The sequence below is a fragment of the Oryza sativa genome, chromosome 9 (assembly GCF_034140825.1).
Source record: "Oryza sativa Japonica Group chromosome 9, ASM3414082v1".
Taxonomy (NCBI): Eukaryota; Viridiplantae; Streptophyta; class Magnoliopsida; order Poales; family Poaceae; genus Oryza; species Oryza sativa.
Genome location: NC_089043.1, coordinates 19,959,236 through 19,986,994, shown reverse-complemented (window position 1 = coordinate 19,986,994; position 27,759 = coordinate 19,959,236). Strand labels below are relative to the sequence as shown.

The 27,759-nt window shown below is 40.5% G+C and overlaps 3 protein-coding genes and 2 long non-coding RNA genes across 6 annotated transcripts; 2 read left to right on the top strand and 3 right to left on the bottom strand.

Moving 5' to 3' along the window:
• Window positions 1-1,641: 1,641 nt before the first annotated feature.
• On the top strand, window positions 1,642-8,055 carry LOC107275886 (glutamate receptor 2.6). The gene is made up of 5 exons (XM_066303983.1): window positions 1,642-2,299; window positions 4,551-5,887; window positions 6,191-6,491; window positions 7,530-7,890; window positions 8,028-8,055. The coding sequence occupies exons 1-5, from the start codon at window positions 2,038-2,040 to the stop codon at window positions 8,053-8,055; spliced, it is 2,289 nt and encodes a 762-aa protein (XP_066160080.1). The 5' UTR covers window positions 1,642-2,037.
• A 573-nt stretch (window positions 8,056-8,628) lies between these two features.
• On the bottom strand, window positions 8,629-10,700 carry LOC112936445 (uncharacterized). Its single transcript, XR_003238637.2, has 2 exons — window positions 10,491-10,700; window positions 8,629-9,224 (listed from the first exon to the last, which is right to left on the bottom strand). It is a non-coding gene; the product is annotated as an uncharacterized lncRNA (long non-coding RNA).
• A 3,005-nt stretch (window positions 10,701-13,705) lies between these two features.
• On the bottom strand, window positions 13,706-21,545 carry LOC107278794 (uncharacterized). Of its 2 annotated transcripts, none has more exons than XR_001539704.3 (5): window positions 21,280-21,545; window positions 20,232-20,434; window positions 19,985-20,107; window positions 18,279-18,446; window positions 13,706-14,530 (listed from the first exon to the last, which is right to left on the bottom strand). It is a non-coding gene; the product is annotated as an uncharacterized lncRNA (long non-coding RNA). The 2 variants fall into 2 exon arrangements; XR_001539703.3 differs by having other exon boundaries at window positions 13,706-14,504.
• LOC107275786 (glutamate receptor 2.8) lies at window positions 14,252-19,032 on the top strand. Its single transcript, XM_015755330.3, has 4 exons — window positions 14,252-14,516; window positions 15,582-16,918; window positions 18,117-18,420; window positions 18,617-19,032. Exons 1-4 carry the CDS (start codon window positions 14,252-14,254, stop codon window positions 19,030-19,032), a joined length of 2,322 nt encoding a protein of 773 aa, XP_015610816.2.
• Window positions 21,546-22,148: 603 nt separating the features above from the next.
• On the bottom strand, window positions 22,149-25,490 carry LOC4347121 (uncharacterized). The gene is made up of 9 exons (XM_015756661.3): window positions 25,334-25,490; window positions 25,112-25,233; window positions 24,900-25,021; window positions 24,602-24,797; window positions 24,375-24,467; window positions 23,517-23,576; window positions 23,342-23,416; window positions 22,827-22,907; window positions 22,149-22,717 (listed from the first exon to the last, which is right to left on the bottom strand). The coding sequence occupies exons 1-9, from the start codon at window positions 25,401-25,403 to the stop codon at window positions 22,361-22,363; spliced, it is 1,176 nt and encodes a 391-aa protein (XP_015612147.1). The 5' UTR covers window positions 25,404-25,490; the 3' UTR covers window positions 22,149-22,360.
• Between the last annotated feature and the right edge of the window lie 2,269 nt (window positions 25,491-27,759).

Below are 27,759 nucleotides of genomic sequence, written 5' to 3'. Positions count from 1 at the left end.
TATGCAAAGAAATCATAGAAATTTTCAACACAAAAATCCAAAAAAAAATCGTAAGCACATATAAGTAAAGACTCTTATCGGGTTGCATGCCTAGAAGTAGCAGGGATATGAAAATTAGAGTTTAATCCTATTGAACTTAGTAGATTTGTAGGTTGCATTTGGACATTTCTTTTGTTAATTCGGTCTTTTCGGTTAACGAGGAGACTAACCGAATTGATCAAATAAAATTCGGTCTTTCACTACCTCGGACCGAATTTTTCGGTCTCGGTCTTTTAAGTTCGGTCTTTTTTTCCCACTCCTAGACGAGGAGCATGATGACTTCACCAACCACATTGTTGCCTCCAGATCTAACAGCTTCATTGGCCTTCTCTTTCCATCACCTTCGACAATACGCCTAAGAAGAGGAGCACATGCCGGTCGGCATCCTCCTCGACAGCCTCTCTTTTACCTAGTTGCCCCTTCTAGTGGGCGCTGACATGTCTTAGAGCATGAGACAAAGAAAGAGGCCACAAGACTGAAGCTGTCCACCGCTCTTGCCGCTAGATCCAGAGGAGTAGCAGGGGAGGCCTAGGCCTAGGCTAAAAAACCTGCTTGCCCGCCCCGCTTGTATCCCTACTAGAAATGGCACTAGTAGCCCGCTTCATGTTGCCAAACCTGTCCGTGGAGAAGATTCCTCACAGCTAGAAGAAAGAAGAGGAACATGAGTTATTGGGAGGGAAAAGGAGCTAGGGGAAGGAGGAGATGGGGAGCATAGCATGAGAGGAGAAAGAGAGGAGTATGTGGGGAAAGATAAGAGTGAATGAAGGAGGAATAGGGAGCCGCGAAAGAAAGGATAAGTATCCTGTAAGTTGATGCTTAGACAGGATGTCGTGCATGGTCTAAAAAAAAAAAGACAGGATGTCGTGCAGTAGTACTTCACAGATAGCTTAGCAGCGTTTTGCTTTGTTTTTCGGGGGCAGCGATCATCGGACCGTTGTCCCGTCTAGACAGTATATTGTCGATAATGTAAACTCTGTACATTTCTCTCTCCTGGATACAATCTGGTTTGGCCGACCCGGCAAAAATGATTTACCTAGGCTGTGTTTAATTAGTGTGCCAATTTTTTTTTAATTATACGGACACATATTTGAAATATTAAACGTAGACTAATAACAAAAACAATTACAGATTCCGCATGTAAACTGCGAGACAAATTTATTAAGCCTAATTAATCCATCATTAGCAATGTTTACTGTAGCATCACATTGTCAAATCATGGCGTAATTAGGCTCAAGATTCGTCTCGCAATTTATAGTCGGACTGTGCAATTGGTTTTTTTCATCCACATTTGATGCTCCATACATATGTCAAAACATTTGATGTGACGAAAAAGTTAATAGTTTAAAGAAAAAAGTTAAAATCTAAACACGGTCCTAGTTAGAAGTACTGCCCAATTCTCTCGACAGCAATCTTACAACATTTCACTCGAAGCATTTACTGCTCAAAATAAGCTCGCAAACATCCTCTTCTGCGATGTCAACACGCGCATTTCACTGAGGACAAACCCCCATTGTCAAAACCATTAGTTTATGAACTGAAAGCAGTTCCGGAAGGATCCCATCAATTGGCTTTTAAATAAGCTACAGAAACCTCCTGCACAAATCAGTTTCTTCAGGAAAGAAGGCAACTGCTTTGAAACTTACATAAACAACTGCTACTCTCTCAAAGTCTCAATTGATCTAACGAAAGATTGCTTGCATCTGTGCAAGTAACTATTGCCTATTGCTTAGTGCTGTAGTACTGTCAGTAGCTTGCAGAAATGCAGAGCTGCATAATGGTGCACTGCATGGCTATGGACACATCATTTGACCTTCAAGGGTTCCAAAAATACAACTGAAATAGAGTAAAATAACACCTATGGCACTACATTATTTCACGCGTAAAGTTTAAATTAAGCTAGCCTTACTGTTTGAATTCCTCAAGCCCCTAGCCTTATAAGAGTGTAAGGCCTTGGGAGGCAAAGTCTTTCACAAACATTCCACAGCCACAGCACTGGTAATGGAGAGAGCACCTCAAACCATACTGTTCCTGTTACTCCTTGTCCATTTCACTGTAGCCCAAAATGCTAACAAAACTGGGGTAGTAGATGGGTTCCCAGTTGGAGTGATCCTTGACCTTCAAACAATGGTGGGGAAAATAGCACGGACCAGTATTTTGATGGCGCTGGATGATTTCTACGCGGCACACACAAACTACAGCACAAAGATAGTTCTCCACATCAGGGATTCTGGAAGTAATAATGTCCAGGCTGCATCAGCAGGTAAATGTTCTGAAGTCTTGTGGTACAATCTTGTAGCAATATGGATGTTTTTATTTTCTACTATTTTTTGTGGCGATGAATAGATGTTTTACTGTTGTGCTGCCTCCAAGATTCATTTTCAGGCCGAGTTTAGTTCGAAACTTTTTCTTCAAACTTCCAACTTTTCCATCACATCAAAATTTTCCTACACACACAAACTTTCAACTTTTCCATCACATCGTTCTAATTTCAACCAAACTTCTAATTTTGGCGTGAACTAAACACACCCTCAGTCACTAGTTTTCTTCAAAACATGCAGCTGCAAGATAACATATTCCACAGAAGTCCTTTTCTTCAAGAATCTATGTATGACAAAATTTCTCCTAGTACGTATGGCCTTTTCATAAAATCATTCAGCTAATTGCACAATTGGATAAATTACATTATACTCCACAATCTATTATATCTTGCATGTTCTTACACAGTAACACTATATATATTTTAGCAGTTCATGCCCAAATGTCAAATCAGCTAGTACCAATAGGTACAAGCGTTGTAGTATTAAATAGTGTTGCATTAGTTCCAGATCGGTTGTTAGATGAGGCTGTACTCATGGACAAACCTCCCCCTAGACCAAACACCAAGAGGTTTTGTTGTTCAATTGTCAACATATTAGCCAGCTAGTTACTATATAGTTTAAAGTAACTTGGTTCAAATGTCAATGCATGCAAATTAAATTTTAAGTTATGTTCTGCAAATTGGAGGTTTCATGAGTACCCATGGACCTTCTCTGTTTTAGGGCCTACCATAGATGCAACTTAGCAAATAAGTAACCCGTATCCATTCTCTTGCACTAGCAGGGCTGCCCACCATTTAAATTGTTTCTTAATCTAGTAGATTCAGTATTAATCTTGAATTAAGAAAGATAAGAGATCCCTGTTCAAAATAAAGTAAGTCATAATTGAGAGGAACCTACCACTGTTTGCTTCTGATTTTTTCTTTGCACCAACAACAGACAAATTTCACACTGGTTGGGGATCAGTCTACAGGACTTCTTATTCCCAAAGCTGAAGCCATGCATTCAGCTGACAAGAACGGAGAATGATAATATCAAATACCAACTGAGAAAACATATACTACAATGTGGTATCATATAACTGACCATTCAAGTCAACATTCAGTCATTCATATTAACCAACAGAAAGATTGAATTACAAGTTACTGACTTTGAGAAAACTTGATGGTTCAGGGATGCTCAGCATCCAAAAGGAAGCAAATGAGTTTCAATGTACCTACACTTTTTTAATGGGGTCAATCAGCCTTAGTTGTTGTACATGAATAATTGGATATCAATGCATGGTTCGAAAGAAATAATTTAACTACCAACAAATTAACAGAACATCGAAAGGTTGTAAACTAGTGGACCCTCGAATACCTAGTACTTAATCAAATTCTTTTTAAACAAATTGGTAAGTTCAATGTAATGTTTCATTCTGTGCACAATAAAGCAAACTCATGATTTTACTAAACTCTGAATAACATCCAGAATCAAACTTCAAGCAGATGTAGACATCATACCATGGAACTATCCTGCTCCTCTTGACGTCAATTAACTTTACGGCCACCCAAAATTTCACTAGACAAAGAGCACATGAATTCCTTGGTCAGCAAAATAATTTGGGTTTCCATGAGTGATTATGTCTAAACTGCATCTCAAGCCCATGAGTTTTGGGCTTCTGTCATGAGTAAATTGCTCTTGTTCATTACAGGTATTAGGTGATATAGTTTGGCAACATGTGCAAGATATGTGATGCTTTTGTCAGCCCTGAATCTGTAGCTGTTATGTTACCTTTTCCTTGAGGGAGAAGATTGTCATGTTCCTGGACCAAAGATTTGATGCCAAGTATTTCAGATTTCTCCATACGATATTTGACCAAAGTTAAAATGAGTATGCAATTCTGCAGTCCTTGATCTGATCGAGAACCGTAATACTAATGTAGTGATCCCAGAGAACTTCACGACCTGTATTTATCTCAAGATCACTAAAATAAAATTTCTAGGCCAATCTTTCCTTCACGACAACCAGCCCATCACAATCTTCCAGCTGCCTTAAATATTTTTGTGCATGCAACACTCAATGGCTCAAGAACATCTGAAATGCAATAATGCATTGCCACTCTAACCCAGGAATTTCTTTCTTTTATTTTTAGGGGATCAGCAATTTTTCCTGCTTGTATGATCATTAATTACAACTTGTTGATCTATGCTGCAGCTCTTGATCTTCTGGAGAATCACAATGTACAAATTATCATAGGCCCTCAGACATCCTCACAAGCTTCATTTGTATCAGATCTTGGAAATAGAAGTCAGGTCCCTGTAATATCCTTCACAGCAACAAGCCCATCTCTTTACTCTGCCAGTCTTCCATATTTCGTTCGTGCAACACTGAATGACTCAGCACAAGTGCAAAGTATTGCCTGCCTAATCAAGACCTATGGCTGGAGAGAGGTAGTGCCAATTTATGAAGACACTGACTATGGTAGAGGTATCATACCATATCTTGTAGATGCTCTCCAAGACATTGATGCACGTGTTCCCTATCGGAGTGTTATCCCCCTGTCAGTAACTAGTGAAGAAATTAGCCAAGAATTATATAAGCTTATGACAATGCAAACAAGGGTCTTTATTGTGCACATGTCATCTACTTTGGCTGCATCTCTCTTCACAAAGGCAAAAGAGGTTGGTATGATGAGCAAAGGATTTGTGTGGATCATGACAGATGGAATAACCAATATCGTGGACTCCATGAGCACTTCAGTTGTGGAGGCAATGAATGGTGCCTTGGGTATCCAGTTTTATGTTAATAACTCAGAACTTGATAGCTTCACCATAGGATGGAACAGAAGATTTCAAATCGACAACCCAAATGATCCACCATTAAAACTAAGTATATTTGGACTGTGGGGCTATGATACTATATGGGCAGTTGCCCAAGCAGTTGAAAATGTTGGGGTTAACAACAGAACATCAATTCAAAAACCATCAGTTGCAAGAAACTCAACAAGCTTGGAAAACATGGAAACTTCTGTATATGGCCCAGAACTCCTAAAGGTCATCTTGAGAAATAAATTCAGGGGTAAGAGTGGCTATTTTGACCTTTCAAACAGGCAGCTGCAAGTCTCCACATTTAGAATAATAAATGTATTTGGGAAAGGGTGGAAAGATATTGGATTTTGGAATGAAGGAAATGGTATTTTACGACAGTTAAATCTTGGAAAATCAACAACAAAGTATGCGGACTCAGTTTTGGACTTAAACCCTGTGATTTGGCCAGGGAAATCGACAGAAATTCCCAAAGGATGGGAAATCCCTGCAAGTGGAAAGAAGCTTCAGGTTGGAGTACACAAAAGTGCATACAAGGAATATATGACGAATCAAAGAGATCCCATCACAGGTGCAACTAAAGCAAGTGGCTTCTCAATTGACATATTTGAAGAGGCAGTAAAAAGACTCCCTTTTGCGCTACCTTATGAATATGTAGCATTTGACACAAGCCGGGATACAAGTACTGGAAGTTATGATGACTTTGTTCACCAAGTTTATCTTAAGGTGCTAAGATCATTAATGCTGTTTGGTAAAAAAAAAAAAGATCAGTAATGCTTCAGCTGTTCAGCATACAGTTTGTAAGCAAACTGCAATTCATGATATATGTCAAGAGTACATACGACAACTGCACATAGGAATATTATATGATATAATTAGGTGCTCTTCTCAGTTAATCAGAGTACCTATTTGTTCCTCAAAAATAGTAAAAACATATATTAAAAAGAAATTAAAGAATTCTTAGATAATTTGTACTAAGATTTTTTTTTTGCTTGATCAGTAAAACTATTCTCTTTGGTGTCCTTGCAGAAATATGATGTGGCAATTGGAGATATAACAATCAGGCATAGCAGAATGGCCTATGTTGACTTCACTGTACCATACACAGAATCAGGAGTGGCAATGATCGTTCCATCCAAGGGCACAGTAGATAAAACATGGATTTTCCTGCAGCCACTATCACGTGATCTGTGGGTTGCAACCATATCAATGTTTTTCTACACAGGATGTGTTGTATGGTTATTGGAACTTCTAGGCAACAAAAGAAATGTTCGTGAACCAATTCCCAGGAAGATTGGGATTGCGATATTCTTCTCCCTATTTGGAGATAGTTGAGTACACTTATCCCAGCACCTCAGTTATTTACAAAAGAGGAGTGTAAAATAGTGGATAAAATATCGAGCTGACTGATCTGCACTAAAAATCATTTGGTATTACCAGTGCATTTAACAAACCTACCTTGTTTGCTAGGAAACATGAATCTGGTAGTTTAGTTTCTTGAATGGTTCTACATGCATGTCTTGCATGATGCAAGCTTATGAGCCTTGAAAGAAACAAATGCTAGTTACATGCGTGCATCTTAAAATACTTAAAAGATGCATAGCTGGGCACAATGGGCAGAGAGAATTCAAAACAGATTTGTGCCTGCTGGTCCTAGGAGTGAATAAAACTATGGCCAAGCAAAGGCAGGTCCGTTGGAAGAAATATTGCTAACTACCTCTATTGGAATAGTGAGTTTACACTGACTACATTGTGGAGTTTAGAACATATAATGTATCCAGTGAGTTTACACTGACATGAGTTTATTATGAAAGACTTCATTTTTTTACGACTATTACAGGATAGAACTCAATGTTGTTAAACTAACAGGATGGAAAGGAAAAATGAATTATATGCAAGTAGGTGTCAGGTTAGAAACGAGTTTTGCTAATCAACTGAAGGAAAGTATAGCTGTATAAGGGAGTAGTTCAAGGAAAGAAAGCTAAGAAACAAGGCTAACATATCTTAACAAATATTTCTTATGTATTCACATGGTTGACTAGATAGAGAAAAGATGCAGTGTTGCTCATCTGGTAAATGAAACCAGCTAGAAGTAGACGTAAATTTGGCCATTCTCTCGGCAATCACAATTATGAAAATTGATTATTCCTTTTAACCAAGCCTTGATAAGTCGTTGCAAATTACAACCACTTTTTTGGAGAAAGTCCTTTTCTTGGAACTACAGATAGTTTGCAGCGAATTTCTTATGAATATTTTCTTTGTTACAATTCTTTCAGTTCAAAAGCATTTTTATTTGGCAATTCTATATTTGTGAATTTTTGCTTGGTATAACTGAAGATAACACTATATATTTTTATCAAAATTTCAGATGAAAGAGTGGAGCGCATCCTATCTCGGATAGTTTTGATTGTATGGGTATTTTTCTTCCTTATACTTTCATCAGGTTACACTGCAAACTTGGCAACAATGTTGACTGTACAGCAGCTAAAACCAACTATAAATAGTATTGATGAACTTCGGAAAAGCGGGGAAAACATAGGATACCACGATGGTTCCTTTGTCAAAAACCTTTTGGAAGATCTTAATTTTAACACATCTAAGATCAAGGCATATGATACACCCGATGATTTTTACAATGCACTATCAAAGGGAAGCAATAACGGTGGTATTGCTGCCTTCGTGCATGAAGTCCCATATATCAAATTGTTTCTTGCAAAGCACTGCAAAGAGTACACTATGGTTGGACCGTTTTATAAGACAGCAGGTTTTGGATATGTAAGTAATTTTATTTATGTTCCTGTTTGCAACATAACTCTTCAGTCAATTAGTTACTCTCGTATGTTGAAATACAAATGTGAAACTATAGATGTTGGCATGTTGCCTTTCATGCCTGAGTGTAAATTGAGGGTACGAATTTGAACTAATACAATAAGCTTCATTTGGAAGGTTAATTATATCCACAATTTCACAGAAATACCAAGGAAATTAGAAACACACAAGCTAAACAATGAGCAATCCAATTACTCTGAAGCATAGGGTTTGAGTGTAAATGTACACAAATTCAACTGGTTAGGCTTTTCAGTGCATATTCGCAATGTAAAACTATGTATCCAATTGCGTAGATTATATATAGCCCCTCCTGTCATGAATATTTGACACTTAGGACAACATCCTGTCAATCTTTTCAAACTTTGACCATAAATTTTATATTAGAATGAGTTTGCAAAATATAATTACTTTATGATATTATTGTAGTACTTTTCAAGGCAGATCTATACATGGCATTTTTTTTCCTTTTTAAGATAAGCATTTGGATTTTGGAAATTATTGATGGTCAAAGTTTCAAAAGTTTGACCAAATATTGTCCTAAACATGAAATATTTATGACTGGAGGGAGTACAAACTAGAGAAATACTATACGTTTTCTTAAGGGAAAGAATAATATGAAAAAGCCAGCTTATGAGTGAAAATGTGAAATCACCTTTGATAGCAAGCTCGTATGAACAACCAAATTTTGGGGAAATTGGATACATTAAGAAATAGCTAACATAATACATCTGAACACATCAAACTTAAAGTTGATGATAAATTTTGCTCTAGAATACTATATACAAATTAATAAGGATGGAATTGATTATTTTATCTAGTTATGCTAGTTCATTTTATCATTTACCATGTAATATGTTAAGTTCAGTTCACCTTGCTTTTAGTCCTCATCACATGGAAATAACCCCAAATTAGAGCCAACAAGCTAACAAAAAATCTACCTTTCTCACACAGGCATTCCCAAAAGGATCTCCTCTACTTGGAGACATTTCAAAGGCAATCCTCAGCATAACAGAGGGGGACATTATCATGCAACTTGAGAACAAATGGATTGGGTACCAAAATGACTGCAAAAGTGTGGATTCTGCGGTGGGCACTGTGTCTGATCCAGACAAACTTAACGTTGACAGTTTTAAGGGCCTGTTCATACTTACTGGAGTTGCCTCAACCTCTTCTCTTCTCATAGCTGTAATGATTTACTACTATGAAAAGAAAAAGTCGATGACTAGCATGCAACCTGACCAAAATGGAGAAGGTTTAGAAGAAAATCACAAGCCACAAGAAGTGAATGAAGGAGACAGAGAAGAAGAAAATAATCAGCCTGGAGCAAGTACAGGCCAAAGTGGCCAACAACAACAACAAACTGGAGCAAGAGAGATGTCTAACATAAATTTACAAACAAGCAGTGTTAGAAGAAATAGCTCAATTTTCATTTGGCATGAAAGAAATCTTGGTGCAAGAGTGGCACCCATTTCAAGTTCAAGTCATTTTTAGCTAAACAATTGATATTTATGTTCAGGATCAGGATGTTACATAAAGCAGTTTCAAGCTGAAAGTTTAAAATGGTAAAGTTTCGCAGAAAATGGCATGACATACAGCCACTAGTTGTGTTAATGTTTTTTCTTTACTATAAAAAGGCGTTAGATGATGATGCGTTCTGCATCCATCCTCCAGTCATTTTAGATTTTCTGTGGCTGCAAGTAGACATGTATGTGTTTTCTGTTCTTTTTAATCCTTTGCACATTTGCATCTGCAATTACTTAACTACTCTCGTATGATTGTGTATAGAGGCAACTTGCCATCTGCGCAACTCGCAGGCACTTGGTAGTAACCTAATGTTTGCACATAACCAAAAGACACAGTTGTCAGTATTGATCATTTCCCCTTTTCCTTTTGTTGTAAATTGCTCATGCATATCTTGTTTAAGGGCACAGATCGAAATCTGTTCTCCAGGGAAAAGATCTCAAAGCAGGTGACAAGTCGCCTCTAAGCTGAACCATCAGATGAGCATCTGAAACTGAACCTAATTGAGCCATCTGTTCAAGAATATTGCCACCCGCAAAAATATAAGACTGCTGAACTCCGCGTGCCAAACAGCACTTCCCTCAGATAGGATGATGAGCGCCAGCCCTTGCAATAGGGTCGCAAGACGAAATGCAAAAGAAAAATGGAACCTCGGCGATGTACGAGTACGGCACTTCTGATCCTTGATCACCAATTCATCATCGTCCTTCTATCAAGCACATCTTTGACATCGAGTGTAGGTTCATCTTGGCATTCTAACAAACATCATGAACGCATTGTTTCGGGAGCTGAAAATTGTGGTACAATCGTACAACTAAATTGCAATAGGCCCTGCCTTAACGATTAAATCTAGACACACCAAACCACGCAGCGTCCATCGGGTGAACTAACGTTAACCCCCACATTTCAAAGCCACGAAATCATGAATGGAAGGAGGTCTGCGGGAATAAGCCAGAGTTTCTCGCAGCGGGGGTCGTACCTTGTCGGAACGACGCAGCGTGGGCTCCTCGGCAACTGGAGGCATATCCTCTCCGGCGTCCATTGCCTTGTCGGGGAGGAGGAGCACGGATACGCCGGGAAGGCCTCTCGGCCGCGGCACCGCCGACGACGAGCCCTGCGGCCGCGGCAGCCGCCCAGGTGTCGCCGTCATCGTCGAGGTCGGCATTAGCGGTTCGTTTCTGGTCGAGTTGGGCTGGAGCTGGACTGCACGCGAACTGTTTTAGATGGGCCTAGGGCCTGAGAGTGTTATGGGCCATTGGATTCGCAAAGTAGCCCACGCGTTGCAACGGATCAGGCCCATGTAACCATGGATGGGGGCTGACCGGCTGGGAAATTGGATTGAGATGGTTGGGAAAGTGGAATGAGGATAAAGTGCTGGTGGTGGTGGTTGCGGATGCGAAAGCTTGGAAGAATGTGCGAGGAGGGGATAGAAGGAGAATGACTTTGCTTTTAAATTTTAAATACTAAGCAGTAGAGATAACGATATCGGGTGGCAAGAGCACATTTACTTCAAGAATTTCCATATCGTCAATCTCTATGAAAGAAAATCGCTCTTAAATTCTTCTTTTAAATAGGAAAACATATAGAATCCATTAACCTCATGAATTTTATAAGAATTTCACATACTCCATTGCATGAGCTCTAACTTATGTAGTACTATGAAGTGCTTACAGGTGTTGGTTCACAAGAGAATGGACGCATTCTCGACAACAATGTTGGAATTTTATCAATTTCTTCTGTATGACATATCAATGCCCTCTACATGAAGATGGTAGATCACGCTGGTCGACGGGTCAACTAATTGGTGATCCTCATCTTTTTTTTTGTTCAATCACATCCTTAGTCGTGACGCTTATTAGTAGCCAAAAAAAATTTGGTAAAATTTGTGAGTGTTTTTAGCGATTTAAGAGCTAATAATGCTGAAAATAAACCACAATAAAAAAAACATTAAAGTCAACTTTACAATTAAGTTTTAAAATCAAAATTTTGCTACAATTGATCAACTGAGGAGAAAATGATAGTTGTAGCAATGCTGGTCCAGGAGTAATAGGCAATTATCAGTATCATTTCTTATGATCGTCTCATGGGGACGAATCTGTTGAGAGAGCGACCTGGTGGTGTCGCAGCCTCGCAGGTGGCCAAGAGAGCACTTCCCTAACAAGATTCCGAAGCTCATATGCAGTACATGCAGACTAAGTAAATCAACGTGGTTTTAATGGTTGAGGAGAAAAAAAAAAGACTCGAGCTATAGCATGAGAAAGATAAAATATACTTATTTTTTTCATGTAATAAGGTAACCATCGTAAATCAACCTGGTTTTAATGGTTGAGGAGAAAAAAAAATAGACTCGGGCTATAGTTGAGAAATATAAAATAGACTTCTTTTTTTTCAAATCAGGGCAGAGACAAGTAGGGCTTAAGCCCTCGGCCTCCATCTTAAAATTTGGAGAAAACCTACATATAGCTCATCAATTGAGTTCTAGTTGAGCCTTAGGCTTCGATAACTTTTGGTTTTGTCACCGCATCCGATGTTTAGCCCCAGCTCCTATGAATACTCATGCTAAAATCTTTTCAAAATGTCTGGGTTGTTGCACATTTTCACTGAACGCAGTCATTTGGTTCTGGCGAGGACAAGGGCCGGAAGCAGCAAGCTACCTCAGGAAGCAGTCATTGATCTCACCATTGAACATTTTCCAGCTGGTGGTGAAGCGGCAGCGCCGCCGGAGCATCAGGCGAAAATGTTCAGTTGAAGGAACCATTAGAGCATGTACAATAAACCATTTTAGCTGGCGATAATGCATCCACACTGGCGTTATTGATATCAGGATAGGAGAGAGGGTGTGAGCGGACGACTAATTAATCACCGACTGCACACGAGCTCCAAGGCGAAAGAAACAATAGAAAAGAGCAGGACGAAGAGATGGCGACGGGAGCAGGCTGTGACGCGAGATACCAAATCCATTGAAGCTTGTGAATATAGCCGGCTGCTGTACGTATTAACTTTTTGCTGTCTCCATTGCTGACGTGTTCTTTTTTACCGCCAGCAGCCATCGCCATTATTGATCTTGCTCTTAGGAGTTTATTCTATTACCTATCCACAAAGTCAAAATGGACATTTGAGGAAGCTTCACTCATCGACAGCTATTATTTACTCTCTTTCAATATGTTAAAAATTCATAGAAAAGAAAAGAAAACGCGGGAAGTTTCTTTGAACCAACCCCCCCCCACCCCCCACCCCCACAACATAAAAAAGGATAACCAATGCGTTGTTAGGTTCAAAATTAGAAGGCTATGATACCATCTTCTCCAATATCTGTTATCTGTTAGGTCAACCCTTATGTACTGGCCTATCCTCTTGAATCTTGGTGTATGAAGGACGGCAATCTTTGGACCAGGCAAAAAATTTAGTGTTGCTACTCCAATGCTTGCCACTTATTCTTGGTAGCGTCTTGCATCTTACAATGTTCATCTTCATCAACCAACAGCTTAGTATTTTGTAAATTTTATTAGGACAAAATTGATTGGATGGTCCTTGAGACTTCAACGAACAGCATCTGATTGTCGAATGTCAACTATAATCCTGACTCTCTTGTTTGCCAGAACCATAGGCTTGACATCACAAGTCCCATTGACTTGACTTGCCATTACAAACAGCATGCTCAGTGCTGTGCCCATAAACTGCAAAACTAAGAGGTTATTTTCAGAGATATATCATTCTTCAAGGCTCTCGCACTTTGTTTAATTGCTACGGACTTACTGCACATAGGAAAAATATACATGCATTGGCCATTGACTGTCATTTCTACGAGCGAACTGGCTAAGTACATTATATACATGTATGAACTTGGTTGGCTGTTTACATCCCGTTAGATGTAGATGCCGGGTTTCTAATCCATTATCTAAAAGAAGTAGATTATCTACAATAGTAAGGTGAATGTCCTATTCTTTTCTCCAACAAGAGTTGGATGAAGATTAAGATTTTCGTAGCACGCTTTTCAAACTGCTAAATAATGTGTTTCGTGCGAAACTTTCTATATGAAAGCTGCTCTAAAATATCATATTAATCTATTTTTCAAGTTTGTAATAATTGAAACTCAATCAATCATTCGTTAATATCACGTCGTTTTGCGTAAAAAACTTAATATTCATCTTCATCTTCAGGAGAAAAGAACACCACCGAAGTGATGCCTACAAATGAAATCTCACCGTTGCCATGCAACCTTTATTTATCAAAATCTCGTCATTCCAAAGTTATCGGTGATCAAAGTTGAAATAATAATAGTCAAAGCTAACAAACATTTGGAAACAAAGGGAGTACCACACATCAAAGCATGCCAAGAGAGTCAAACATTCAGAGCAACTCCCCATGCCAAACGCGAGTTCCGACTTCCTTGACTATCACAATCCCATTCCTTGAGGACCAATGATTCACTTGAGGAAGGTGAAGGTATATATGCGTTTCCAGCTCATTCTTCCTGGGTTTCCAACCCAGAATTTCCACAGCCATCACCCTAACATGGTTCTATTCAGAAACGTCTCTTTTGTACTTATAAACAGAACAGTAGCCTCTTACGCAAGGAAGAGATTGCCAGAAGCAAACTTAAAATTTTAATTCGGAGACAATAGAGACTATAATGCAATCTGACCAAGTCAGAATAATGAAGGAAAAAAAAAAGGATAGGGCTATAAGACTTCATAGCACCATGCATTCAGTAACCAGCAGAACATCAACCAACACAGCATGGGGATGGAGAGAGCAGCTGGAAGGGCTGCAATCTTCTTCCTGTTCCTCAGTCTGACTGTTGCTCAAAATATCACTGGGAGTGGAGAAGATACACTGAATGTTGGAGTGATTCTCCACCTGAAGTCGTTGGTGGGCAAAATGGCACGTACCAGCATTTTGATGGCTGTGGAAGATTTCTATAAAGCCCACAGGAACTTTAAGACAAAGCTGGTTCTCCACATTAGGGATTCCAATGGAGATGATATCCAAGCTGCATCAGAAGGTACATTTCACAATCTGTAAATTTTAGCTAAGATTGTCAAATTTTGAGTCAATACTGCATCATAATGAGGCGAGATACGATAAAGAAGTTACTCCTTATGTCCCAAAATATAGCTACTGCTAGTACTTTGTTATGGAATACTCTTTGATCTTAGGGAACTTCAACAACTTGAAATTCTTTAGATTAAAACTTTATCGAGGAAACACACAGAAAAAAAAGCACTGAAACGACAAGCTTTTTATCATCTATATAATTTTTTATTACACACTTATCTTTTCTACTGCTGCTGCAAATCTTCAAAACAATATGTGCATATACAACTTCTCTTTTATAAATATCATAAATTTAAGCAAAAATAAAAGGCTGAATTTCATGATAACTCCATGGATCTATATGCAGGTAAAAGTGAGGGCCTCCCCACTTTTAAGTTTATGCAACTGTAATTTACAAACGAATCCTCCTATTTTGAGTTCTCTCTTATTAGCAACTCCTTCATTTCTGGAGAAACAAAGAAAGTTCCATACCAAATATAGTTAAGTCATATAGAGGGTGCTCTCTGCTTTGCTCAATGCCTGAGGAGTTTGGATGGGGCTAAAAAATTTTAGTCACTATCACATCGGATGTTTGGACACTAATTAGAAGTATTAAATGTAGACTAATGATAAAACCCATTTTATAACCTTGGACTAATTCACAAGACAAATCTATTGAGCCTAGTTAATCCATGATTAGCCTATGTGATGCTACAGTAAACATTCTCTGATTATGGATTAATTAGGCTTCAAAAATTTGTCTTACAGATTAGCTCTCATTTATGAAAATTAGCTTTGTAAGTAGTCTATGTTTAATACTTTAAATTAGTGTCTAAACATCCGATGTGAAAGGGACTAAAGTTTAGTCCCTGAATACACCACTATAATAAGAATAGCCATTATATTCTAAGGAAAGTTATAACATAACTAGTTCTATATGCATAACACTTCTAATTGCATTAAGATTCTTAGCTGCAATTAATATGAACACAGATATTCTTCAAATTAATTGTTTTTCTATTAAATTATAAAGCAATTGACCTGCTGGAAAATTACAATGTGCGAGCTATTGTTGGCCCACAAAAATCTTCAGAGGCTACATTTGTGTCAGATCTTGGGAACAAGAGCCAAGTCCCAGTTATCTCCTTCACTGCAACAAACCCCACTCTATCATCTATCAATGTGCCATACTTTTTGCGTGGGACATTAAGTGATGTTGCTCAAGTGAATACACTTGCTGCTCTCGCTAAGGCATATGGCTGGAGGGAAGTGGTGCCCATCTATGAGGATACAGACTATGGTAGAGGCATCATACCATACCTGGCTGATGCCCTCCAGGAATTTGGAGCATCTATGCCTTATCGTAGTGCAATATCTGAATCAGCAAATACTGACCAAATTGAGCGAGAACTCTACAAGTTAATGACAATGCAAACTAGAGTCTATGTTGTTCATATGTCAACAAACATTGGATCAATTCTCTTCAAAAAGGCCAAGGACTTAGGAATGATGAGTGAAGACTATGCATGGATTTTGACAGATGGCATTTCAAATATTGCTAATTCGCTAAGCCCTTCAATTCTTGAGGAAATGAGTGGTGCAATCGGTGTCAGGTTCTATGTGCCTGCATCAAAGGAACTTGATGACTTCACTACAAGATGGAATAAGAGGTTTAAAGAAGACAACCCAAATGATCCACCATCACAACTAAGTATTTTCGGGCTTTGGGGTTATGATACTATTTGGGCATTAGCACAAGCAGCAGAAAAAGTAAGAATGGCTGATGCCATATTTCAAAAGCAGAAAGATACAAAGAACACAACATGTTTGGGAACTCTGAGAATTTCTACAATTGGTCCGAAACTCCTAGATTCAATCTTACTTAGTAAGTTCAGAGGTCTAAGTGGTGAATTTGACCTTAGAAACAGGCAGCTGGAGCTTTCCACCTTCCAGATAATTAATGTAGTTGGAAGTCAGTTAAAAGAAATAGGCTTTTGGACAGCAAAACATGGAATCTTCAGGCAATTAAACAAAAATAAATCAAAAACAACAAACATGAACTCTATGCCTGATCTTAATCCAGTGGTGTGGCCAGGAGAAGTATATACAGTGCCCAAAGGATGGCAAATTCCTACTAATGGAAAGAAACTCCGTATAGGTGTACGGACCAATGCGTATCCTGAGTTTATGAAGGTGGAAAGTAATCCTGTAACCAATGAAATAACAGCTTCTGGGTATGCGATTGATGTATTTGAAGAGGTGTTAAAGAGACTTCCATATGCAATACCTTATGAATATGTATCATTTGATAATGGACAAGGAATAAACTCTGGGAGTTATAATGATTTTGTCTACCAAGTTTATCTAGGGGTAAGAAATTTTTACTCTCAATTTATCAAATTTATGCCACAGAAATCAGTATGCCCACTTGAAATTTTAATAAAGCAAATTTAATTATTCTCTGACTTTTCTTTTTGCAAAACTTTATTCATCTACCCTTATTGGAACAATTCAGGTGATTTTTTATGTTGTTCAGTTTGGATATATTTATCATTTGTTTTCTTACACAACATTTTCCACCATATTGGTACCATAGCAAGCATTGGCGCAGTCTCATGTATACAAATTTGAACATTATTTTTTAATTATATGTCAGTCAAAATTATCTTAACATAATAGTGTGAAAGTACTTTTGATGAAAAATACACCCTCCGTTCCATATTATAAGTCATTTTAGTTTTTTCCTAAGTCAAACCTCTCAAACTTTGACTGAGTTTACCAAAAAAAAAATACACCAACACTTACAACATCAAATTAGTTTCATTAAATCCACCATGAAATATGTATTGATAGTGTATTTAGTTTTTACTGTAGATGCCGGTGCATTTTTATATAAACTCGGTCGAAGTTAGAGAAGTTTGACTTTGGACAAAAGTAAAATGACTTACAATGTGGAACAAAGGGAGTAGTAGCGTTCCCATTTGATAAATCCTTTTGTGTATATCAGTGGTCAGAGTTTCAAAACTTGACAATACATGTTCTGAAATGAATTTTAATAGTCAATGGGTATATAATAAAGGAAAAAGTCTATTTAACCCCCTGAAGTATGTACTCCCTCCGTATTTTAATGTATGACGCCGTTGACTTTTTGACAAACGTTTGACCTTTCGTCTTATTCAAAAAATTTATGTAATTATCATTTATTTTATTGTGACTTGATTTATCATCAAATGTTCTTTAAGCATGACATAAGTATTTTTGTATTTACATAAAAAATTTAAATAAGACGAATGGTCAAACGTTGGTTAAAAAGTCAACGGCGTCATACATTAAAATACGGAGGGAGTATGTAAAATAGATTGCAGTACTTTTCCTTTTCAGATTGAATCTTTTTTATGCTTTCTACTGTGGTACATCTTGGTATCTCCTCAAGGATGGTAAGAAGTTCCATTCAGATTAGATAGATTGGCATGATGGAACTATACCCATGTTTTCTGCCATTTTCCACAAATTATCATACATTTCAAAAGTAACTGAAATAACAATTTTTTTAAAAAAAAACTTGCAGGTATATGATGCAGCCATTGGGGATATAACCATCAGGTACAATCGAACTTCATATGTTGACTTCACACTACCATATACTGAATCTGGGGTGGCAATGATTGTGCCAGTCAGGGACGACAGGAATAAGAATACATGGGTTTTCTTGAAGCCATTAACTACTGACCTGTGGTTTGGGAGCATCGCCTTCTTCGTCTACACAGCAATTGTAATATGGTTGTTGGAGCGACGAAGCAATAATGCTGAACTGACTGGCTCATTTCTCCGCCAGCTTGGCATAGCAATATATTTCTCGTTCTTTGCAGATAGTGAGTGACTATACTTGTTTTCTTATCTACATACAGAATACTGCGTTTGTCAAATTCAGTGAGAAAGAGCTGACAAAAAAGCAATTTATTTTACAATACAGTCTTTAACAAACAAAGGGATACAGGCATAGTAAGAGTAAATTCAGCATCAATGTTAATTTGAAGTTCTAAAATATGATGGTTCACCATTTTGCAGGGGAAAGGGTGGACAGCATTTTGTCTAGACTGGTTGTCATTGTATGGGTATTTGTGCTTCTCGTGATTACATCAAGCTATACAGCCAATCTATCATCAATGCTAACTGTGCAACAGCTTCAGCCCACAGTAACTGATGTTCATGAGCTCCTTAAAAATGGAGAATACGTAGGGTATCCAAATGGTTCTTATGTGGCCGATCTATTAAGAGGACTTGGTTTTGATAGAACAAAATTGAGGGCATATAATGATTTAGATGGCTTTGCCGATGCACTCGCCAAAGGGAGCCAAAATGGTGGTATTTCAGCTGTCATAGATGAAGTTCCATACATAAAAATATTTCTTGCAAAGCACTGCAAAGGGTACACAATGATAGGACCAATTTACAAGTCTGAAGGTTTTGGCTTTGTAAGTTAACTTGATAGATATTCTGTCCACATCACATATCTTTGAAGTTTGAAGTACAAAATCCTAGTAAATACATAATTGAGATCGGCCCATACTTATGAAAACATATATAAAACATTTGGAAATAGAGGCATACATAATAAAATCCAAGATAATAACAAACCTGTGGTCTCTAGACAAGATATGTGTGTTATGTAATGCCAGTTGAATTTAAAACATGCATTTAACATGGTAAATAACCCCACTAGATACCTCCGTTGTTTTAGGATGTGATAATCTCATAGTCTATAACATTGCTCTGGGCAATTTTCCGGTTTTCCGTTGAATCCTTATTTTCTTAATTGATAGTGCCCCTACTTATGTGCTACTTAGCTGATGGATAAAAACCTCAAACCATACCCCGCAGGCATGACTTTGCAAAATCTAACTGCAACTATCTACTCCCTCCGTTTCAGGTTATAAGACGTTTTGATTTTGGTCAAAGTCAAACTGCTTCAAGTTTGACCAAGTTTGTAGAAAAAAAATATTTTCAACTCAACACAAATTTATTATGAAAATATATTCAATTATTGATTTAATGAAACTAATTTGGTATTATAAATATTACTATATTTGTGCATAAACTTAGTTAAATTTAAAGTAGTTTGACTTTGACCAAAGTCAAAACGTCTTATAACCTGAAACGGAGGGAGTACCTTGCAATTTATTTACCTTAAATATATTTTTCATCAATATTATGGAGAATCTTAGAATGTTCGCCCTTAGAAATCTATCACATTAGGCCTAAAGTTAATTCTGCATTACTTATCGGTTTGAAAGTAACTGAATTAGTTATATTTCTTGTATAGGCATTTCCCAAACGATCCCCACTGGTTTACGACTTCTCAAGGGCAATCCTCAGCATAACAGAGGGAGATTCTATAATTAATATAGAAAAGAAATGGATTGGGGACCAACATGCCTGTCAGAATGATGGCACTATCATCAGCTCGAGCAGTCTAAACTTCAACAGCTTTTCAGGACTTTTTCTAGTCACAGGAGTTGCATCAACCTCAGCCCTTTTAATAGCCCTGGTGATGTTTCTCTACAAGAATAAGCACAGGATAAGGAACAGCATACGTCGTGACCAGACTCAGAAAGGATATGAAGCAGAGCGAATAAATGAACAAAATCAAGAAATGACAATACACTCCAACCAGGTTCACAACCTGCAACTGACAGTGCCAGATGATTCAGATGAATATAGCTGTCAACAAGACGGGGAAATATCCATAGAGCAAAGCCCAGCTTCAGAGATCCAAACAAGTCCGTATTTTGCATCTCATGCACAACAATAACTCAGCTAATTCAGCTTTTCATGCCTCTAGAATATGCCAAGTCACCTTCTGTTTGCACGTTCATCCCCGCTTGCCTGTGCACACACAAACCAATTTTCCAATGGCATGTCAATCAAAAAATCTAAATTGCTTAGGTATTAGACGGATACAAACCATCTAGCAGTGTAATGCATAGAAATGCAATTCAGGAAGCTTCTACAATGAACTGTTAACTTAATTTGCAGAGAAACTTCATCATTTGCTACATCTTTGTTGACTTAGCATACTGCTGAAAAGATGAACAGGCATTATAACAAACATATCCAAGGCATGGATCAAAGACGCTGTAAAGAAAAGAAAAGGTTGGTTCAAATTCCAGCCCAGAGCAGCTAGTGAGCGACATCAAGGAAGAGATCCTCATTTGGAAGTCGGCAGGATTTTTCACCACTTGTAATGGCGATAATGATTAATCTGTAATCCCTGTAGCATACAACTATAGCTTACATGGTTGGGATTGTTTCCCCAATCATTTCGACATCATATTATCGTTGTAAGCTTCTATTGTAATGATCCTTTCTCCCAATCTTAATGAAATTGGTCGGCCGAACTTTCGGCCGACCCGGCAATCAAATTTCAGCCCACGTTAATGAAGAACCGACCCTTCGAAGAGCTCTTGTAGGAGTACACTGCAATTAATACTACCCGGCAATCAAATTCCAGCCCACGTTAATGAAGAACCGACCCTTCGAAGAGCTCTTGTAGCTAGAGTACACTGCAATTAATACTGCCTGAACTGCGACTTTGCAATCTGCAACGAATCCCTCCTGTTCCTGTAGGCGTTGTCACGGCCACTACAACATTGCTCGCGCTACGAAAACAAACCAGAGACAGGCTGTTCCACCAATGGAGAATCTCGTATGTAGGGTAGAGAAACGCTCACCTCCCTCCCATCCCATGGGGAACAGGGTTCTCCGGACCTTCTCGCTCTTGCCACGGCTGCGCCGCCGCCCGCGTGCGTCCCATCGCGAGCCGCCGACAGCCACTCCGCCGGATTGCCGGCAAACATCCCGCCGTGCCGCCAGCCTCACCAACATGGAAACAAGCTAGATCTCTTGAGCCGAAACATTCCAGGACAACCTGAAACACCAAAACCTGCTCCTGCGGCAGCAATGGCGGCGGTGCCCGCGGCGCGGCGGCGAGGGGAACGAGCTGAGGTGGCCACCGGCGCGGCCCGCTTGTAGGCCCACTACCACTCACCTTCCCATACGTGGGAGGGAGTGGGGCCCACTGACATAGGGTCCTACTATTTTTTAATTTTATTTTTTTACTAACATGTGGGTCCACATATTTTATTTTATTTTTTTAATTGTTAAATCTTATTTCACGTGCCACATCATATGAAGACATATGGGTCCCACTATTTTTTAATTTTATTTTTTTGACTAACATGTGAGTCCACATCTTTTATTTTATTTTTTTAATTGTTAAATCTTGTTTCATGTACCACGTCAGCGGAAAACGAGTCAAATTAGCTGCGCCTCGAAACCGTCATCCAAACCGTCTTGAGACTTATTTTTGCACCGGTTTGTATCCGGTTGAAGGTCGAAAGTTGGATCATTGACAAATTAAGATTAGGGACCTCATATGAACTTATTCCTAGGCCATATCGCCACCTGCAACGCAGTCCAGGCGGCCCACTCGACAAGGCAGCCAATGGTTTTATACATGTCACGCAACCCAACAGAGATCACCAGCATGGAGATAGAAATGGCAAGAACACATTCACTTCAGGAATTCCACGCTGCCAAATTCTTTCTGAAAGAGAAACACTCTCAAATTCTTTCTTTAAATGAGAAAAGCTAGAGAATCCATTGACCTCATGACATTTTAGAGTAGAATTTCATAAGATTGCATACAGCTTTACTCCATGGTAATTAGCTCTAATATATATTTTTTTCATGCATACAGTTTACTGCATGAGCTCTATTTGTTTTTCAGATAATGAGCTCTAATATATGCTCCTACAAAATGCTTACCTTTTCCCTCCATGTTAAGTAGCTGTACCGGTGTTGGTTCACAGCACTGGAGAGAAGGGCTGCATTCTCAACAACAATGTTGGAATCTTGGTCAATTCTGTATGACACATCAATGCCTTCTAGATGAAGGTGGTAGACCACGCTAGTGGACGGGTCAACGGATTGGCGATCCTCATCGTTGCTGCAACCGTTGTCAATTTTGCTGCCGCCATTATCAGTGACATCTTTTATGGTCACATCATGGGGACGGATCCGCTGAGACAGCGACCTGATGTCCCAGGAGAGCACTTCCTTGACAAGATCCTGAAACTCATCTGCTGAAGCGTAGAGTGATTGCTTTTTCTGAAGTAAACAAAATTTGAATGTAAGTTAGATGTTTGTAGTTTGCTGTTCAGCTGACATAAAAATCTGCCATGTCATACTGCAGTAAGAAGCAGCAAATTTTACTTACTACATGCATCCAGCAATCAGAAAGTGAAGAAATGAAGTGCTCAGAAAAGTGGATAGACTCCACAGCTAATGCACCGTCAACCTGATTGGAAGATAATACTCAAAATTAGTTGGTGGTGGACAAACCAGGCGATCCAAGAGTAAACCATTTATAGTGTTGCCTCAAAAGCTAAACAAGCGAGCCTGCAGTTGAGATGGTTCTAAGTAGAAAATGAACTATAGGATGCTACTTTCACAAGATCACAAAAAAGTTAGTTGTGCAAACTGAAGTACTGAACCAGTGAGCTTTCAACCCACAGTACCTAAACAAAATAGAACAATAGATTCTCAAGATTCAGTCCTATCTACAATTTCACAAAAGATAAGTTTCTGAAAATGAGAAATGAATGCAACTACCTAAGGGTAAAACACCACACTATACATATCTCCAGTCATGTTGGGTCAGTGCCCCTTATAAATAGATAGGAGAAATGTGCTGAACAAATATTTTTCTAGAAAGAAATATATAGTATGTACCTCTAACCAATTAGGAATAGCTGCACCTTTAACACCATCAGAATATGGCAGATACGGTTTGATATCAAGCACGGGCTGTAGATAGAGGAGCATATTAGGAAGGTTCATGTGAGGCATGCTGAATCATGTCAATTCATTATGTACTGCTGGAGAACATAAGCACTTAATATGGTACCGTGCCATCAACCAAATCTACTCCAGAAAGCAAAATTGAATGCCCATCCACCGCCTCAACCTATGAAATGTTGAAGCAAAAAAATATGAAGACAAGTTGGCATGCTAAACATGACTACTACAAATGAGATACAGTCCAAGACAAATCATTCTACTGATTTATGTAGTAATTTGGGGGGCATGTAATTCCATTCGTATGTAAGTCAATTGCCATCAGAATCCAGACTAGCTTGTGTTGGTTATGATAAAATCTTTTCTCATCAAACCTATGTGGAAAGCTGTAACTGAAAACAATAAGAAATACTGGCAGTCATAGCTAGCACCATTCAGGTTAAAAACTGTCTGGAAGTGCACAATTGTTGCCAATAGCAAAGTTAAGTATACTTATATGAATCATGAATGCCTTTCCCGACTTGTCCAAAAAGGCAATAATAATTGGAGCCAACAATTGGACTCATATTACACTTTTACCTTTACTAGAACAAATGCCCGTGCGTTGCGACGGGTGAAGGTTATTTTAATCTTATTATTGTTATACGGTTTAATTAAGTGAACTTCATTGTGGGAATTCGCTTAAAATCATGAGTTGTAATTAGAGTCCGATCGTCTCAAGTTAGCATGCGATTTTTTTAAAGAGATTTCTTATACGACTCTTATGTATTTCCAAGAGAAAACAAACTTAATAAACGATCCAAATACGGATATGTATTTCCAAAAGTGAACAAACTTGAAAACCGACTCATACACAGATGACGTACAAAAGTACCGGCAAAAACATCTTCAATTTTTATAATAGTAGAGAATTGCATATGCTGCACAGATAATAAGAGCCTGCAGGGTTGGATCCTACAATACTTACCTTCGCTACACTGAGTCCAATTGGATTAGGCCGGTGTGGAGATCTAGTTGCCAGAACCCCCATCTTGCCCCCTTTCAACCTAGGTACTCTCACCTTCAACAGCAAAAGGAACATTTGATTAGTTGGTTCAGCCCCTTATCCTCAAAACATATAACATGACAAAGAATCATTTTTCATCAAGAATTAAAAGTACAAACTAAGGATTAAGCATTAACACCGTATCATACTTTTGCTTTTAGCTTGGACCTAGCAGGGTCATTCCACATTTTATCAAGGTCAGTGTTCAGATGGAACACATAAAGGATCCAGCAGTGCGAGTAATCGGCAAGTCCCTCAAGCGCTTCCGCAGGGACACGGGCTGGATCAAGCATCACGGTTGCTCTGGCAAGTGGCACCACCAAAGGCTGCCTCGGCGTCCCATTCCTGCAAAAAAAAATCACTCACTCTTACATTCTTACTACTCAACAAGTTCACCGAATCCTACAAAAGCACAACTAATTGGCTGAAATGAAGAGATGGCACCACCTAGTGGAGAAGCATGACTGCACGACACCGATCGAAGCCATGGGGAACGACTTGGGGGATTGGCTCAGCTTCTTCTTCTCATCCGAGCTGAGCTCTTGCTCGCTCAGAGCCTTCCTTAGCGACTGCAAGTAGAAAAACTAATCAAAAACGGGGGGAAAACGTGCAAAATTTGAAGGCCGTGAACACCGGTATCGAGATTTACGGATTGCGACCTGCTGCGCCCGAACCCTACCGCGGCGCTCGGCGGCGGCCTTCTCCGTGGCGGCGGCAAGCGAGGCCTCCAGCTCCCGGACCCTCGTCGCCAACCGACGGCACCTCCGACTGTAGAGCTCGCCTGTGGAGATCGGTGCAACGCCGGTGAGCAACAGGAGAGAAGTAAGTACCCCAACCGTAAAGCTATAAGAGGACAAGGGAATTCCCAGATGCGATATTACTTGCAAGAACGGCGGCAGCGCCGGCGATGGCGGCGACGGCGGCCGCGGCGGCGACTTGCTGCCGCGCCATGGCGGCGGCGGCGGAGGCGGCGTCCAGACCAGCGAATCTAACGGAACGGAAACATTGAGTTGGGTTACAGTCTCAGCATGGGCCGCTGAGGTCCATCCAGAGTCCGCGACACAGACTAAGACGGGACATGTCACAAGCTCGGCCCAAGTTCATGAGATGAATGGTGAACTGGGCCCAATACGGCCCAGTTCACGTCGCTTGAGTGGCAGCTTGGAAAAAGTACACCGAAGGTCCCTCAACTTGTCAGCGAGATAAAAAACGTCCTCGAACCGCAAAACCATATATGCGGGGTCCATTTGTCACCCGGTTTTATCCTACGTGGCGCTTTGACCACAGTCATCGGTGGTTGAGTCAGCGTGAGACCCACGTGTCAGCATGTGCACCTCACCCTCCTATCTCTTTCCCCTCTTCTCTCCCTTCCTCCTCCTCTCTCTCTCTCAATCTTCTCTCTGGGCTTTGGGCAGGCCGGCGCCGCCGGCCGACGGGGTGAGGCGGGAGAGGAGGATCGGCATCCGGCGACGCGGCGGCGGCGGCGACGATGACGCGGGAGCAGGGGAGCAAGGCGGCGGCGGGGGGAGCTGTGCCAGCCCGGAGCTGCCGATGACGATGAGGCTGAGCGGCGGGCAGTCGGCGGCGGCAGTGTCGAGGTGGCCTGCTCGCCGGAGCGGCGGCGCGAGTGGTGGCACCGGCGCGGCTCAAGGGAGGGAGGCGGCGGCCAGGTCGGCGAAGGGGACGGCGAGCAGGCGGGGCGTGATACGGGAGGCGAGTAGCGACTTGGCGGCTGCGAAGCGGTGCGTGGCGAGGAGCGAAACGAACTCCGTGCGGCATCTAAGTCACTCCTCTCGATCGATCTCTCCATTCATGGCGGGGAGCATGGAAGCGGTGGCGGCCCTATCCTTGCCCGGAGGCGCCGACAACGACGAGGTCAAGCGTCGTATCCCTGCCCGGAGTCGACGACGACGATGAGGCCGAGCGTCGCCACTCCCCATCCGTGACAGCGGCCCGTGGGAGGAGAACATGGCAGCGCGGCGATGCGGGAGCTGGAGGTGGCATCTCCCCTGCCCCTGAGAGCCGCCACTCCCCATGCGCTCTCCCATGCCCGGCGGCCGCGCACCTCCCACTATTAAGTTGCATGCACCAGCCAGTTGCACCTAAAAGCCTAAGCTGATAGGGAAAGACGGGCAATTCACTTTATACACTCCAACACTCCCCTTCACGCGAGACCCTCCTCAAGTCTCAAGGGTGGAATATTGGAGTGGGCTGCAATTATTTTATTTAATTGCGCGCCAGCCAGGATCGAATTCGAGACCTCTGGCTCTAATACCATATTAAGTTGCATGCACCAACCAGTTACACCTAAAAGCCTAACCTAATAGGGAAAGACGAGCAATTCACTTTATACACTCCAACACCCACTCTCCCCCAGCCGTCGTCATTCCTCTCCCCAGCCTGCTCCCGCCTCGCCGCTGCTCTTCTCCCCTGCCGGTCGTCGGTCGTCGGTCGCCGGACCTCCTCTCCTCTCCCGCCTTTACATCCTCGTCGGCGTCGCATCGCCCGTCATCGGCCACCAGACGAGCAGACGAGGAGAAAGTGAGAGAGAGAGGAAGGGAGAGAAGAGGGGAAAGAGAGAGATGATGTGGCATCCTGACATGTGGGACTCATGCTAACTCGGCCGCCACGTAGGACAAATCTGGCATCAAAACCACCAAGGGACCTCGGGTGACCGGTTTTGTATAGTTAAGGGATCTCGCATATCTAGTTTTACGGTTCGATGATGTTTTTGTATCTCGCTGACAAGTTGAGGGATCTTCGGTGTACTTTTCCTGGCAGCTTCGACGTTTGTGTACTGTGGTGTTCAACTGTTCTTAGGTCCCGTCAACATCAAATTATGGATTACACACGCTCGCGGTTAAATCTTGGAAAATTCGCTCCTATGGGGAGTAGAACCAGGACCTAAGATGCTACTGAGGCTCTTATAACCACTAGACTATAGGCTCTTTCGCAAGTAAGGAAATATTTTTCAAGTTCGGAAGCTGGCTTTTGTTCTCCATTTTCTTCTAAAGACAAAGCAGAAGATTTCAGTGTAATATGCACCTCTAAGCAAAATTGCGGACAGCTGTAACTTTAAAATACCGGCAGAGTGTTTTTCTTTTTCTTTTTTGAAACAGCTCATATGGTTCGAGAAATCGTATCACAAAGGTTCAACACCAATTGCAGTTGTTGCAGTTGTGCCGGGTTAAGAGATTCACCGTTTCACCGGCCATACATTACGAATCGATCTTCTACAGAATTCCGCTCAAAAAAAAAATCTTCTACAGAACCAATTAAGCAAAATTCGAAAGGTCTACAGCGGTCG